Source organism: Sciurus vulgaris (assembly GCF_902686455.1).
Source record: "Sciurus vulgaris genome assembly, chromosome: 8".
NCBI lineage: Eukaryota > Metazoa > Chordata > Mammalia > Rodentia > Sciuridae > Sciurus > Sciurus vulgaris.
This window is the reverse complement of record NC_136468.1, coordinates 61995633-62013132: the sequence shown is the minus strand read 5'-3', so window position 1 is coordinate 62013132 and position 17500 is coordinate 61995633. Positions and strand designations below refer to the sequence as shown.

The following is a 17500-nucleotide window of genomic DNA, read 5'->3' as shown; positions in this document are numbered from 1 at the left end:
CCTTCTATCTTTCTCCATCTGATATCATTATGTATAGGTTGCACTGTGTTTGTCAACATTTTGTGACTGTGATCAAAATATCTTCCAAGAACAACTTACAAGAGGAAAAGGTTCTTATTCAGAGGTTGAGTCCATGGTTGATCAACTCCATTTTTCTGGGCCTGAGAGGGGTGTTATAGAAAATCGTGTCGGCATGGCAGAGAAAAGTTGTTCAGCTCAAGACGACTAGGAGGCAGAGAGCGAGAGAGAGAAGGGGCCATGGACAGGTATAATCAAAGCCACACCCCCCCAGTGATCTACCTCCTCCAGCAGTGCCCCACCTGCCTATAGTTAGTCAATTCAAACTTTATGTCAGTAAATGTCTTAATCCACTGATGAGTTTACAGCTCTTATAATCTATCATTTCACTTCTGAATATTCCTGCATTGCCTAACACATAAGCCTTTTGGGGGCCATTAAAAGATGTAAACTATAAAAGGCAATCTTTGTAGTTGTTCCACAATTATTGCATATTCTACTGTTTTCTCCCCCAAATGTTTTTCATATTTAGTTTCTATTGATGTATTTTCAGGCTAAGAAATTTTTCTTCAGTTATATCTCGTTTACTAATGAACTCATCAATGACACCTTTTAGTTCTGTTTTTTGAGCTCTACCATTTATTTTATACTCTTTTTAGAAATTGCATTTCTCTGCTTACATTGTCCGTCTATTCTCCTATGCTGCCTACATTTTTTTTTCAATTTGGGCCCTCAGCATATGACTCATAGTTGCTTTAAGTTCTCAATCTGAAAATTCTTACATCTCTGCCATTTTTGAGCATGATTTTGTTGCTTGATCAGTCTCTTCAAACCGTGACTTTTGGCTTTTAGTATGCCTTATAGTTATTACTTGTTAGCCAGGTATGATGTACTAGTAAAAAGGAATTGACATGAATAAACTTTTAGCAATGTGTTAGAAAGGGTTAGAGTAAGAAAGATTATAGGATACTGGAATGGGTTTATTTCCCTTCCATAAATATGATTTGGAAAAAGCTCCAATAATTAGGATTTAGAAAAATAGTTTCAGAACTCTGGCATATTTTAAAAATGGTTCCTTTCCCCCTCACCTTCCAGGAGCACAAAAAGTTTTTTAGCCCATATTTGCTGTGAAAATGCAGAACTGTGGGGATCCCCTTGTAATTGCATCTCCTAGAATTTTTAACTCTTAGCGTTGTCCACATGAGTCACCCACAAATTGTCAGTTGTACTTTAGACTTTCATACCCCAGAACTGGTTCCTGCAGAAGAATTTGCTCATGGATTTCTACTCTAGAACATTGTAATTTTCTTTATTCACCTATCAATTTCCGATATATGAGGTAGTAGTTTGCTCTTTGACCTCACTTCTTTTATTTGTCCAAGAATTGTTGAATTTTGTCTTTGAGCTTCCATATTGCTATGAGTGAACACATTGGGCATCACTTTTCCCTTGAGACTTAGCTACAGTAGATAGAGGTCTGGTTTACCTGATATAAGATAGATATCTTCTGTTGACCAGTCAAGTCAGAATTAGATATTTTTACTTCATTGCTTCTTAGACGGGTACAATCAGTTATACTGGCTAACATTAGTGCAATGATTAATATGTACTGGGTGTTGTATTACGTGCTTTCAATACATTCTATACTTCTTAATATAAATCAGTGGCTTAGGAGGCCATTATTATGACCACATACAAGATGAAGAAAAAAAAGAAAACAAATTTCTGCATTAAGTCTACAAGATGAAGGAGAAAAAAAAACCAATTTCTGCATTAAGTCTTAGAGTTAATAACAGAGCTGGAGTTTGAACCAAGGAGTGTGGCTCCAGATCCATATTCCTGAGCACTCAACTAAATGGACTAAGATTATATAGTATCACTTCTTTCAAAGCAGTAGGTAGGGAGGAGTAAGGAATAGATAATTCACCATAAGTGAAGTACTATAATTTTTCTCCTTACTTTGATTTATATCATTAAAAAGCAGAATATTAAAATCATCTTCATTTATTATTGTTGCCTCAATATTTTTCACTTTTGGAATCATTATTTATATTCTAGAAAACTTCCCACTTCATACCTCAAAATAAAAGAGTATAAAGAGACATTCCTTTCACTCCTATTCACTTTGATAGATCACTTCCTTTTAATTGAATTCTGTTTGAAATTTCAAAAACTTATCCTTCTCAGCAATGGAAAATATGCACTTTTTTCTCCATTCATTCATGATTTCCTATCTTCTTTTGTCATAAAGACTTGGATTTTTTCTTCTGCTATTCATCTACTTTTTCATACATAGGTTTTCTTTTTATTTTAATAGGTAAAGCCAAGGGAGTTTAAGATGATTTATTTCCTTTCCTCGGTCTAAAATATTTTTGTTCATTGCTAATATTAAAAATAAAAATGGTAAAGGCAAATTTTAAACTGTATCTTGCATTTTTGCTTGGAAATTTATAAAATCCTTCTTTTGTAAAAAAAGATTATAAATTAAATAAACAGATTAAAGTCAATCACTTAATATTTCAGTAAATAATAATGTTATTGAACATTATTAGAACTAAACTACCCCCACTTAATATGGTTTATAAAAAGCATATTTTGTAGCTTTTTCTAGTAATGTGATGGGGATGATCATAAAGTTTAGAGCACTGTATCATTATGACTTTGCCTTAAGCTGAATTTCTATTCAAAAGTTAAATTTCTTTCCAACATTTTATATCATTCTACATGTACTTACTGAGTATAAACTCTTTATAAAAACTCTTTATAAAACCCCTTTTTCTTCCTTATGTAAAACTTTAGATAATCTCATTTGCTAGATCAATATCATGCTCAGATGAATCACATTTAAATTCAACTGATAATCATTGAGAACTACAATATTCAAGAACTGTAATGAACTCTTTAGATTTACTATCTCATTCAACTTCCATGAAAATCCATGAAGTAAGAGATACTCTTTACTGTTAGTTGAGTAAACTCTATTTAAGAAATGTTTAATTTTTTGTTTGAGGTTGTCTTCTCCCTTTCTTCCTTTCTTCTTTCTTCCTCCTCCTCCTCCTTCTCCTCCTTCTTTTTTTTTTTTTTTGGTATATATCACAGATTGATAGCTTTTTTTTATTGTAAACAAATGGGATACATGTTGTTTCTCTGTTTGTACATGGAGTAAAGGCATACCATTTGTGTAATCATAAATTTACATAGGGCAATGTTGTTTGATTCATTCTGTTATTTTTTTCCCTTCCCCCTACCCCTCCCACCCCTCTTTTCCCTCTATACAGTCCTTCCCTCCTCCATTCTTACCACCCTCCTTAACCCTAACCCTAAACCTAACCCTAACCCTAACGCTAACCCCTCCCTCCCCCCATTATATGTCCTCATCCGCTTATCAGCAAGATCATTCATCCTTTAGATTTTTGAGATTGGCTTATCTCACTTAGGATGATATTCTCCAATTTCATCCATTTGCCTGCAAATGCCATAATTTTATCATTCTTTATGGCAGAGTAATATTCCATTGTATATATATGCCACCAGTTTCTTTATCCATTCATCAATTGAAGGACATCTAGGTTGGTTCCACAATCTGGCTGTGGTGAATTAAGCAGCAATGAACATTGATGTGGCTGTATCTCTGTAGTCTGCTGATTTTAAGTCCTTTGTGTATAGGCCAAGGAGTGGGATAGCAGGTCAAATGGCAGTTCCATTCCAAGTTTTCTAAGGAGTCTCCACACTGCTTTCCAGAGGGGCTGCACTAATTTGCAACCCCACCAGCAATGTATGAGTGTACCTTTTTTCCCCCATCCTCTCCAACACCTATTGTTGCTTGTGTTCTTGATAATCACCGTTCTAATTGGGGTGAGATGGAATCTTAGGGTAGTTTTGATCTGCATTTCTCTTATTACTAGAGATGTTGAACATTTTTTCATATATCTGCTGATTGCTGTACATCTTCTTCTGTGAAGTGTCTTGTTCATTTCCTTAGCCCATTTGTTGATTGGAGTATTTGTATTCTTGGTGTAGAGTTTTTTGAGTTCTTTATATATTCATACTTCAGATAGAGCACTAATTTCCAGAATACATAAAGAACTCAAAAAACTCTACAGATTGATAGCTTATAAAGAAAATAAATTTGCTTCATACCATCCTGAAGGCTGGAAAGTTCGAGTTTGCAGGTCCGGAACTTGTGAGACTCCTCTCGCACATGTGATTCTCTAATGTCCCCATGTGACATAGGTCATTATGTGGCAAGAGGGACCAGGTATCCTAGCTCATGTCTCTTCTCCTTTTATAAAGCCAAAGTCCCACTTAGGTCCCCACCCCTTTGGCCTTATTTTATCTTAATTACTTCCAAAAAGACCCCCCTCCAAATACCATAGTTGGATTATGTTTTTACCTTCTTAATACCTCAGAATGGAAATTGATTTTTATTGGGGATATTCAAATCATGGCAAGTTGTTAACTAAGTTGCAGAACTACAGTGAAATTAAGTCACCTGCTTACCTGGACACAGAGGAAGGCAGAAACTAAGCAGGAGTGATCCCTTTCAACATGCCATGAAGAGGAATGAAACCACACTAGTCTTGGTAGAAAGGGTGCTTTAGAATGAGATTATCACCTTCGTGGACAGAGAGGCTCCTGGTATATTTAATAGAAAATAAATACATTAAAAGGGTGAGTAAGTAAGTAGAGATGATTGCTGGTTTAAATTTGGGACATATTTGAAACATTGGCATTTGCAATCAACAATACCTTATCTGCTTCCTACCAAAAACATGTTGTCAGTACTCACTGCCACTCAGGAGTATCGCTTCACCATCACTACAAGATGCATCTCTTTGCCAAAGCTCCATCAATGACATCGGCATCATTAATTCCAATGGCTGTTTTCCAGACCTCACCCAGACTGAACTTCTTCCATACTTAATAGGGTTCATTGCTCTTCTCAGATTTTGAAATATTCTCCCCTGTGTCTCATCACTGCACACTGCCTCTCTGGTCTGGATCCTACTTCTTTTATTTTTTCTTTCCTTTTCAGTGTCTTTTGTAGTCCTTTCCTGTTTGTCAAGTAATTGTTATAGTCCTTCAAGTCTGTATCCTGAGCTCCTTGGTTTTCTTCATCTATTACCTTAGATAATCTCATTGGCACATATGGTTTCTATTACAATCTATCCCTAATGATTCACAAATGTCTTCTCCAGCTCAGACTTCCCTGAGCTCCACACAAGAATTTCCAACTGTGTCCTCAGCTCTCCTTAGGTATCCCCCAGACCCCTCAAAGGGATCATGTTCAAAAATCTCTGCCATGTGCGCTCTCTTCCTCAGATTTGGTCCTCTTCTACCATTCCCTACCTCAGCAAGCCACAGCCATTCCTGAATCTTCTTCCCCTGCAACTGTCAATGTATGCCCTCCTATATCTTATTGTGATGAATTAATCACCAATGCATGTAGAGTGACCCTCCAGAATGCATCATCCCTCTGCCTGCTTTTTTATTCTCCACCCCTGGTGGCCTTGTTCAAGCTAGTATTGTCTCCCTTTGGGATATTTTGAGCAGTTTCCCATTCATCTGTACAAGTCCATTCTTTCTGTCCTTAGTCATTTCTGCACACCAGAGTCACAGTGACCTTATTTTTTTAAAACCAACTCTGATTCATTGATTTATATATATATATATAGTTTATATATATATTTATATATATATATATATATATATATATAGTTGTAGGTGGACACAATACCTTTATTTTATTTTTATGTGGTGCTGAGGATTGAACTTAGGGTCTCACAAGTGCTAGGTGAACGGGCACTCTACCACTGAGCCACGAACCCAGCCCCAAGCCCCCACAGTGATCTTTTTAAATAATAAATCTTATTATGCTATCCCATTACTGAGCACTTGTTTTCAAAATGAAGTAAATGCCTCAGGGCCTTTGAACCTGTGTTTCACAAGGCCTAGAACAGTTCTCTTCCTCCTCTCATCTTATTGTTGCTCTTCATCCTCAGTTTGAATTTATTTACTGCCAAAACCCTACCTGATTGCTCTGAGTAGTTCAGTTTACATGCTCTGTACTTAGGGAATCACATTCATTGCTTTCATTAACATGTTACATTTGATTTTTATTGTGGCATTGATTTGTACAATAGCTTTCTCTCTCAAAGACTGGAAGTTCATGAAGTTTGAACTTGGGCTTATGTTTAATCACTATTATAGCCTCCTCATTTGGCACAATGCCCATTCTGTAATAGGTAAACAGTACATATTGAGAAAATGAATGACTTAATGTGGTAGAGCTTGGAAATATGATCTTTGTCATTTATTTCCTCTTGAGATACATGATTTGCTTTCCTTACTACAATTGACTGTAACATTTTGAAAATAAATACTAGTCTTATCTACTCATGTTTCCCTCAAATGCCAAAATTTGATTATGTTGTTTGTTCGCATTTAAACTGAAATAATGAGTGGAAATAAAACAATGCAAATCAGTGTTTTGCTTAGATATTTAAAGTAGTATCTCTCCTACTTCCTGATCATAAAAATCATTAATTCTTTTTCCCTAGTACAGCAGAATCAGAGTGCAAATCTGTAAATCTCCACTTTTAAACAATCATCTCTGGTGCTAGGAAGGCAAATTTGAAAAATAAAATTTAATACATTAATGCATTTGCATTAATAATAAATATCATGATATGAAAAAATCCAGTAACATTGTTCACACATGACTTATAGGATCTAGTTTCCTATCTTCTTTTCCTTTTACCGTTCTTTCTTTCTTTTTTTTTTCCTTCCTTCCTTCCTTCTTTCCTTCCTTCCTTCCTTCCTTCCTTCCTTCCTTCCTTCCTTCCTTCCTTCCTTCCTTCCTTCCTTCCTTCCTTCCTTCCTTCCTTTCTTTCTTTCTTTCTTTCTTTCTTTCTTTCTTTCTTTCTTTCTTTCTCTTTCTCTATTCTATATTCTTGTTCACAGATCCTAAAATAAAAATTGAGTTTATTTGAAACTGAATTGCAAATCTTGTTTTCTTTATTCCTGATTCAGAAGTGCATGTGGATTTCATCTGATCCATGTTCTTCTAAGGCAGGAAACAGGCTTGTCCTTTTCCATGATAAGGAAGTTGCTACTTACATCTTGAGGCATAAAATATGCTCATAGAGGTTGAATGCAGATAATGTGCTTGTATTTAATAATACATGATTTATCCTAATCCACCATGGTGTGATTTTGTCTCACACATTTTATTGCATGGTCTCTTGAGAAATCTTGACCTAAATGCTAACATTTTTCTAGGTTCAACTGTATGGGTTAAATTGTCTGGAAAATGACTTGGCCTAGGAAGTCATGTTAAGATTATTACAACACCATTTTAGTGAAAAATTAGAGTGCCAGGGAAGAATTTTGCTCGGATGAATAACCTCACATTGATTTTATACAAAGGGGCATGTCCTTTCTTTGAGAAAAAGAGAGAGAAACTTTTCTTTTGTTCAATATTTTAAAATCTTGATAAATTAGATTAATAACATTGTAATGGTGCCAATTTGGGAACCAGTAATATTTCTGCTAGAGTAGGATTTGTGTTTAAGCATTACAATTCTATAACTTAAATACAACATCTTCGTGTTCTATAACTTAAAGATACTCATCTATATTTCATGCTGAACTCACCATGGATAGTCAGGATGAAAGTCAAGTTTGTGGAGAATGCCAAAGGGCCTCTACTTACCCTCTATTTTCTAAAATTTATTTTATTTTTAAAGAAATTGTTTCACAAAATCTTTTCCTATGGTAACTAAACTCCATTTGGTGTTGGTTACTAGCATAAACCATTTCTCATGAGGTGGTCCAACCAGCCCAAGACAAAGATCCGTCTCCTGAGAACTGGACTTTCTCGATCATCAAAGATGCGCTTTGCCATGAGAAATCTGTTTCCCGTATATGGTGTATCTAAAGTAATACAAGTTGTGCCTTATTTCTCTGAAATTTAGTATGTGATCACATCACTTTATGAAGAGCAGAAATTAAAGCCAGTCAGTAAGTAGAAAAAATATTTGAGGCCCTTGCCCCTCCCCACCAAAAGCAGTCACAAAATTCATGCATTAATTTTATTTCTGTTTCATATTATCTAATATTTCCCAATATGTATTTCTCAAAATACTAGCTGAATAAGTAAGGGCTCCATAAAGTAAAAAGGAGTTCTTGTACTACTTCTTCCTCAAACATGCAAAGCCTTAAGGAACATGTTTCATTTTATTTCATCTTATGTGTCAAAATCTTGTTCGATGAAATTAATCTCTTCTTAGTTCAGTCAGGTTACTGAAACTGAAGTCCATAGATTAGGTGGCTTACAAACAACAGACGTTTATTTCTTGGGAAGTTCAAGATCAAGTTGCTGGCAAATTTGTAGTCCAGTAAAGACTCAGTTCCTGTGGGCTATCTTCTTTGTGTGTCTTTATATGATTGAAGGAGTTAGGAAGCCAGCTGGGGCCTCTTTTATAAAAACACTAATCCCACTGACAAAGGCAAACCCTCATGATCTATCATTTTCAAAAGACCCTCCACCTACAAATACCATCTCAGGATTTGGCTTCAACTAATTTGGAGAGATGCTTTCAATCTATAGCATCCTTTGACCCTGATTTTTGCTGAAGTAGTCCAATGTGGGAAATTATGCAATAATAACTTGAAAGCATCTTGGTAACAGACACCTCATATTGAACATTATTCCACAGTGACTTTCAAAGTGCCCATTCACAGTAGTTTTGCTGAACAAAATCTAATGAATAAATCAGTAGATGGATGAATACACAGATGGGTAAACATGTAAATAAATGAGTAAAAATAATTCTTAGGCCCAACATAATGAGTATAATTATTAATATAGTTATATTAAAGATGAACTAATGGTTTCTAAAGTCAGACGTTGTCAGTTAGAGAACCAATATTTTTAATAGATATTTAAAAATTTATCCTGTGACATACTCCCCCTAATCAAAGCATTAATCTTTGAGAACATGCTGCTTACAAATTTCTTTCCCTTCTGCCTCATGTCTTGTATCACTTCCTCTTCCACAAGCAAGCCTATTTCTCTAAGTTTATGAACCCTGCTTGATAACCTTCCTGCCACCTCCATGGACAATTGCTCATCTCCAACACACACCAGGCCCTCTTACAGAGACTCCACCTACATGGACTCACCCCTGTACTCAAAGCTGTAGCTGTTATCATTTTTCTAATTTTATAGATGTGGAAAATCTCACTCTAGGCCACACAAGTAGTAAGTGAGAGAATCAAGATATTGGACCAAATGTCTAACTGAAGGACCCCTATATGGCACCACTTTCCTCTGTTTATGTTCTCTCAAAAAGAAAAGGTGTTTCTCTTTATTTGCTTGTCTCTAAAGACAAGGATTGTTTTCTCCTGGTAACTTAGTGTTGGTTCCTTATATATATAAGGAACCTATAACAAAGGATAAAAGTAAAACCACATGTCTAAACTGAAATTCAGGGTACCATTGAATTATAAAACAATAATTATTTTTCCTCATAATGATTATGAACATTAAGGAAAGGAGAAACTAAGTTGAAACTATTCTACCTCAGAAAACAGAATATAGTAGAACTATAATATATAGTAGAACTGTTCATTATGGTTTAACATACCAGAGTTTGAAAAGAAAATCCTCTTCTAGTCTGAAAACACTCTTTCAAATAAGAAATACCCCATATAACCTAACCAGATGGTCAAAAATTAATAATATTCTTTGAGTTCTAGATGGTGCACATTTAACATATTGTGTTCATACAACTTGTATATCAAAACAAGAGCTTTTCCCACGTCACAATTTATAAACCTCCATACTTTCCTTCCTTCTTGATATCCCTTGTTGGAACAGTAATAAAATATGGGTCTACATGAGTACTTGATGAAGTGATTTAAAACAACATGTTCCTATATAGCTCTAACATCCTCAGTCAGCTGACAGTTGGAGATTAATGTCACAATTAGTATGTGGATATTTAATATGCCAACCCCCTGGGTTTGGAGCACTCATAAAATGCTATGGACTCAGCTGGGCATTTTGTTGTCATTGATCACAAAGGTAATACAAACAGACATCTGCTGTGTCTCGCTGAGATGGAATTTGAAGATAAGCTTCTTATGGAGTAGGACTTTAGGCTAAAAAAAAAAAGAAAAAAGAAAAAAAGATTTCAAATTGAAAACATAGTTTTCAGCAGGTAAATATCAGTATGTGTTGTATAGACTGCTATATGATTATTAGAAAGTCAAATTGTGTACATTCACCACTCAGGCTCTGTGTGTTTTATAGATTGCAAGCTGGTTGTAATCTGGTTTGGTCATTATGCATGGGGAAAAATTTGCCTTTTAAATCTCCTTAAGAATAGAAAATGATGCTATTTATATTTTGGGAACATAAACAGAACTGAGAACACAATGGGTACAGGAGCAGTAAAAATTCATTGAATCTGTCTCAGAAGTTTTTACTCAATGTTTCATTAAAAAAAAATCCCAGTAATTTTTTACAAAAGATGTACAACCCTTAATCAGTTTAACTTGAAGTTTTGAACTTAGAAGGACTAAGTAAATGGTAGGTTTCACTAGTATAAAAACACAAAACACTTCTATAACTATATTTTACAAAGGTGATTTACATGAAACAAGAGATAATGCCATTCATTATATTCAGCAACTTGACTGGATACTTTACAGCAGGAAGACAAAACCTTTGCAAATTGCTAGGCTTGATCAGTTTATAAGTGAATGGAAAGAAAATAGAAGGAACTGAAAAATTTAAGATGATATCCCAGAATTACATATGTGTGTGTAATTTCATGTGAAGTGATCCTCTTATCAGCCCTCAATATTTAAAAAAATGGTGCACAATAAAATGTTATTAAACTGTATAATTCTCTTATCATACATGCATGAATATTCATTCAACATTTTAGTATTAAATACATTGATAAACTTTCTTAAAGTTCTTGATTTTCAATTGAAGTTTCTCATATGCAACTAAATATTCTTATACACCTCAGTGAAGAAAAAGATGTTTTAAAATGAGAAATTTAAAAGGAAACAAAATATTTTATAGAAAACTACAAATAAGAGATGCATTATTATCTACTGAATTTGTAGACATTATAAAGGGTTATTAGCCTATACATTAATTATGCAAGTCATATTGCAGTTTTAAAGTATAAGCATATTCCAGTGATAGGACTTTGATCAAGTACATGGTTTGTAATCTCTTAGAATGGTGCAGAAAGTAAACACAGTAGAGGCTCTGATGGACTTTAGAAGCTACTGATATTTTGGAGAAAATATGTTTTAGGTTTATAAAGTGGTTTGGTATGCAGTTCAAAATCTATCCTTTAATAAGGAGACTAAAACCTGCTCTTAAAAGGCTCAGAGAACAGGGACAAATAAAGAATATTAAAACTATAGTCATAACTCAAATAGGTTACCCTCCAATTATTGTAAAAATGTTATCAAAAAATTAGGAAACAAAATGTCTGAGAATTTCAAAGGTTCATTCCTTTATTACTGTGTTCTGTTGTTTTGAAGATAGTGCTTCATATCAGATAATTCTGCTTTATTTTTAAGCCAACTAAAGAAATGATCCTAATCACATTTCAGGGTTAATGTTTCTTATATGATGAACTGATTATTACAAACTGTTGTGATGTCCTGCAGTTTGTCATCCAAAGCCTCAAAATTCATTTTTCTTGAATGTCTGTTCTAGGTTCAACCACTTCATCCCATGCCTTCTGGGATAGCTAGACAATTCTCTATCTACAGAAGCATCACTGAGAGGTAAAGGAAAGAGTGGTATTGCTTTCTTCAAAATTTCTTTAGAATTCTGCTATTATTCCATTGAATAGCAATGGGGTTGGTGTCTTCTCTAGAAGTATGTATGTCTCTTTATTGACACTAATGGGATGTGGTTGATGGATCTGGGAAAGCAAGATTGCTGATATATTTATGTCATTGCATTTGGAATATAAAATAAAAACGTAAGATTTACCAATTAGAAATTTTACCAAATGAATTCAGGAGCTTTTTCAGTTCTCAATTGGGTAGAAACAAATGATGTCTTCTTACTCATGGTCTGTTAGTTTCTTGAGGCATTTCTATTATTCCTCCTTTCCCTTCCAAGAACATTAATACATAACTAGGAACCTTGAAACATACCTACATATGCATACACACACGTGCACACACACACACACACACACACACACACACACACACACAGAGTGACAGGGAATTCACATTACTATGCTTATTCAAAAGCATGTTGTCTGTTTTGTATACTATTCTCAGTGGCTGAAAAAGATTTCCTTGACTTTGTTATCATGACAAGGCCTAAGAAGAAGAAGGAAATAAAGTGGTCAAAGAGCACACATAAGAGATAGGTAGCCAACACTTGGCATGTGAGGGGAACACTTTTGAAGAAAGTTAAAGCCCAAATATTGAGTTAATCAGATAATGAACAGGGAAAAGAAAGGTGTTCCAGGATATTAAAGATCAGCAAAATACTGTGTTATAGAGGAAAAAGGTGTCAGATCATGGAAAAGATTTAAATATTATAAGAGTGGAACATCAGCATGGAGAACTATGGAAACATTTGAATTTGTGTGAATATTCTACATTTTAGAAAGATGATCCTGGGAGTTGGGTGAAACGATTGAAAGTGGCAAAAGTGGAGGCAATATGAGCAATTAAAGACACTGCGCCAGGAATCTCATGGAGCAAAGCAGACAATTAAAGAATGTTTAGAATGTGGAATCAATAGTAAGTGTTGACCAATTTGAGATGGGTAAGAGATGTATGGAAAGAAGGTTTAAACTCAACCTGGCTTATCAACTGAGAAATCATAAAAGGAGGGTTGACCTGGTGGAAGGGAAAAAAAACACAAATATAATTTTGAAAATACTGTTTTATTTGTGTTTGGGGGTGTGTGTATGAGAGAAAGAGAGAGGGAGGGGAGGGGAAGAGAAAAAGAGAGAGAGAGAGACCTTCCTCTGCTGATTGATTGTTTTAGGGACATATATACATAAATGTATTTATTTATTTTTCTCACTTTTAGCATTTTTAATGTAGTTATTTTTTCTTCTTTTGAGGGTTAGGGTTTTTTGGTGAGTGTATTTCGGTTTTGGTTTGCATTGTTTTCATGTGTTTGTTTCTCTTGTCTGTCTTTCTCTCTTTTCTTCTGCTAATGGCCAAATTGTATTGTCCTTTCTTCCTCTCTCTCATCACTGTTTCTCCTGTTTTTTCTTTTCTTTCCTTACAAAAATTACCTGTTACATCTCTTCTGCATTCTCTCTGTTCACTTCTTGAAATCATAAACTCTTTTTAACCTCCCTAGCACTTCTTTTCTCTAAATTAATTGTCTTTTTACCATCTTTTACAAACTAATTGGTTTTCATAACCACTGTCCCTGTCCATAATGCTGATGCAAGTATTATTTGTGTGAACAACACAGTTGACACCTGTTGTTTGCCTCAAAGCCAGATCTACTTCATGGTTATTGTTTTTACTGTCGATAATTGCTGACCCCACCATTCCTGGAGTGTGTGCGTGTGTGTGTGTGTGTGTGTGTGTGTGTGTGTGTGTGTGACTGTTAATGAAAACAAGCAGGAGTAGTGACTCTCATATATGACAAAGCAGATTTCAAACCACAGTTCATCAGAAGAAACAAAGAAGGTCACTTCATATTGGTAAAGGGAACAATCCAACAAGAAGTTCTCACAATAAGGAATATTTATTCCCCAAGTGGGTGTAATTAATTACATAAAAGAGACATTACTCAAATTAAAACTATAGATAAGACCCCAGTACATTAATATTGGGTTATTTCAACACAGCCCTAAAATTTTTGAAGGAATAAAACACCCAGAATAGCCAAAGTAATTCTAAGCATAAAAGCAATAATGGAGGCATCACAATACCTGACTTCAAATTATACTACAGAGCTATAGTAACAAAATGTATGGTACTGGCATAAAACACACACATTGACAGCAGTACAGAATAGAAAACATAGAGACAATCTGTGTCATCTATAGTCATCTGATCCTTGACAAAGTATCAAAAACATACACTGGAGAAAAGACATCCTTTTTAACAATTGATGCTGGGAAAACTGGTTATTCAAATGTAGAATAATTAAGCTAGACCCTTATCTCTCACCATGAACAATAACCAACTCACAATAGATCAAAGACCTAAGAATTAGGAATTCCTAGAAGAAAACATAGTGTCAAAACTCCAGATTTTAGGCACAGGCAATAATTTTTCAATAGGACCCCTAAAGTTCAGGAACTGATGCCAAGTTAAATGGGATGGCATCAAATTAAAAAGCTTCTGCACAGCGTAGGAAACAATTAGGGATGTGAAGAGAGATCCTACAGAATGGGAGAAAATCTTTGCTAGCTACTCTTATGACAGAGAATTCATATTCAGAATATATAAAGAATTCAAAAAACTTTATACCCCCCCCAAAAAAAAACCAATTAGTAAATGGGAAAATGAATTAAACAGATACTTCTCAAAAGAAGAAACTAAATGATCAACGAACATATGAAAAAAATATTCAACATCATTAGCAATTAGGGAAATACAAGTCAAAACTACACTGGGATTTCATCTCACTCCAGTTAGAATGGCAGTCAGCAAGAATACAAATAATAATGAATGCTGGAAGCCAGTCATGGTGGTGCATGCCTGTAATCCCAGTGGCTCGAGAGACTGAGGCAGGACAATTGCAAGTTCAAGACCAATAAAGATGTAAGCAACTCGGTGAGAACCTGTCTCTAAATAAAATACAAAAAAGGGATGAGGATGTTGCCCCCTGAGTTCAATCCACAGTACAAAATAATAATAATAATAATAATAATAATAATAATAATAAAATAATAAATGCTGGAGTTTGGAGTGAAATAAACACTTTTACACTGTTGGTGGGACTGCAAATTAGTACAACCACTAATTATAAGGTTCCTCAAAAGACAAAACATGAAACCACCACGTGACCCAGCTGACTCCTCAGCATTTATCCTGAATAATTAAAGTCATCATACTAGTGATACAGGCACATCCATGTTTATAGCAGCATAATTCACAATAGCCAAACTATGCAACCAGCCTATGTATCCATCAGAGGATGAATGAATAAAGAAAAAAAATGTGGTATTTATACACAATGGAATTTTATTCAGTCATAAAGAAAATACGTGAAATTCAGAAGGTTAATGGTAATATGTTTTCTTTCACATGTGGACGCTAGAGAGAAAAAAGAAGAAAGATGTGGGTGGATCTTATTACAATCAAACGGATATCAGTAGAGGAAAGAGACCAAGGGTTGAGAGGTGTAGAGGGAGGAGGGAAATACTGATATTGGTCAAATTTTATTATATTATTATATTATGTATTGTGTGCATGTAAAAATATGTAACAACAAATCCCATCAGTATGCACAACTGTAATATACCAATAAAAAACAAAGGGGAAAACGAAGTGAATGAGTGGGAGAGAGCAGATCTGGCAAATGAAGTTGCAAGTGTAAATATGTGAAGGTCAGGACCATGTGCCCTCAGTGCTGGAAGTACTCCTGAAAGTTATTTTAATACAGGAATGATCTCAGCTTCCAGGAATTTAAATAAATAATTCTAAATTATTACATTTAGGCAACCAACCATGCAGCACTGTAGACCTAGATAGACAGGGATGTCAGAGTTTAGAATATTTCTATTTCAGGTTGAGAGGTCACTAAGGAAAAATGGACTCATCCATTATGAATTTAAAACTTTTAAATTTCATTACATGTGTGAGACACTGTGGGAAAAAGTGAATAGCATAATATACTTTATAAAAGTTGCCTTTATTGTTATAGTTTTTTTGTCTTTTGGTGTTTTGGTACCAGACTTTGAACCCAGGGATGCTTAAACACTGAGCTATATCCCCAGTCCTTTTTATTTTTTATTTTGAGACAGGATCTCACTACATTGCTTAGGTCCTTGCTAAGTTGCTGAGGCTGGTTTTAAACTTGAAATCTTCCTGCCTCAGCCTCCTCAACAAATGGGATTACAGACTACAGGCATGCACCACAACACGTGGCTATTCATACTGATCTTGGAGATTGGGAATGGGTCCTTGTTCCCCCTGTGTTGAAGATTAAACACCCGAGAGACACTGAGGCAAGTGTAGAAAGCAAGTTTTATTTAAGAAAGGGATAGGGACAGAGTTCTCCAAAGTGAAGGGGCTCCAGAGCTGGGTATCTGAAGGAGGGGTAGGTCTTGCTCTTTTATATACCCCAGGACCCCCCCTCCCCACTTTTAATTATTGCCTTCTCTTTCTTCTCCATGTATGTGCCTGGGAGCAGGGACTCCAGGGGTTAATTGTTAGCAACCCAGAGTTCCCAGAAGCATGATCACAGAGGTTAACAACTGTGGAGAGCAAAGATTTAAATCATGGTCTTTCTGACTGCCTTGTGGCTGTGTTTGTGCTGGGAACTAACTGTGCAAAGGTGCAGGTCAAGATGCTCCAGTTGCTATGGTGACACCAGCCCGAGAAAATTCTGCAAAGGCTCAGAGTGATCAGTTGGGATCCTGAGTTCAGGCACCAACTCCCAGGGGTAGAGCATTCTGAGCAAGACAAGATGACCCTAATATCTCGCCAGTGCCGTATCCTTCAGATTGCCTGCTTTGCTAAAACTTTCCCACAAATTACCTCTTGATGAAACCTATATAATAAACTTGCTGAGCTAACTCTGGGTCAGTCAAACTCTGTCAGAGTTTGATGACCTGCAGGGCTCCAGTTTTTTCTCTGTGTGTCTGTTTGTCTTTTCTTCATCCCATTGCCCCTGTCCAGTATATCCTTAATTAACAGCCACGACTGAGAGTTGGGCCTGTGACAAACAAACTATTGTTTACTCTTTGATAACCAGTCCTTATCCTCTCTTGACCCCCATCATCTATTACCTAGGCTGACTGCCTGGTCTTCACACCTGCCTCAGTTTGCAGAGGAATGTGACATATCCTGTCCACTTAGGCCAGGTGGGGCTGCAGGCAGATTGCTGTTTTTGTTGGGGGTGGGGCAAAGAAAGTATGTGGCCCAGTTTATAGAATTATTCTCTTAACCTCATGTTCCCACCATCCTCATTTTTCTGTCCCCTTAACCATTGTTGTAATTAGTCTTTGAGGGAAAATTTTTATATTCATCTCTTTTAAGTGTACAATTCAATGATGTTTGGTAAACTTAGCAACTTTTCATGCGATTCTTTAATAAAATTTTTATACGTTAATCAATGCATCTTCCCTCCCTTGGATGGCAACATATGATCCATCCAGGTTTAATAACAAAATGGTGCCCTTGTGAAAGCATTTACAAGGGGCAGTGTTCAGTGCCTAGACCTTCTTCCTTGGAAAAAAAATAACACACCAAAGCCCTCAATTTTAGCATGACAAGGAGA

The 17500-nt window shown here is 35.5% G+C and overlaps 1 protein-coding gene across 1 annotated transcript in view; it reads right to left on the bottom strand.

Moving 5' to 3' along the window:
• Positions 1–8056: 8056 nt before the first annotated feature.
• The window catches only part of GNAT3 (G protein subunit alpha transducin 3), a 61581-nt gene continuing 52137 nt past the window's right edge, over positions 8057–17500 (bottom strand). The window contains exon 8 of the mRNA XM_079150572.1: positions 8057–10185. Within this exon, the coding sequence (XP_079006698.1) occupies positions 10181–10185 (5 nt within the window). The 3' untranslated portion in view covers positions 8057–10180. The remainder of the gene's footprint in view (positions 10186–17500) is intronic.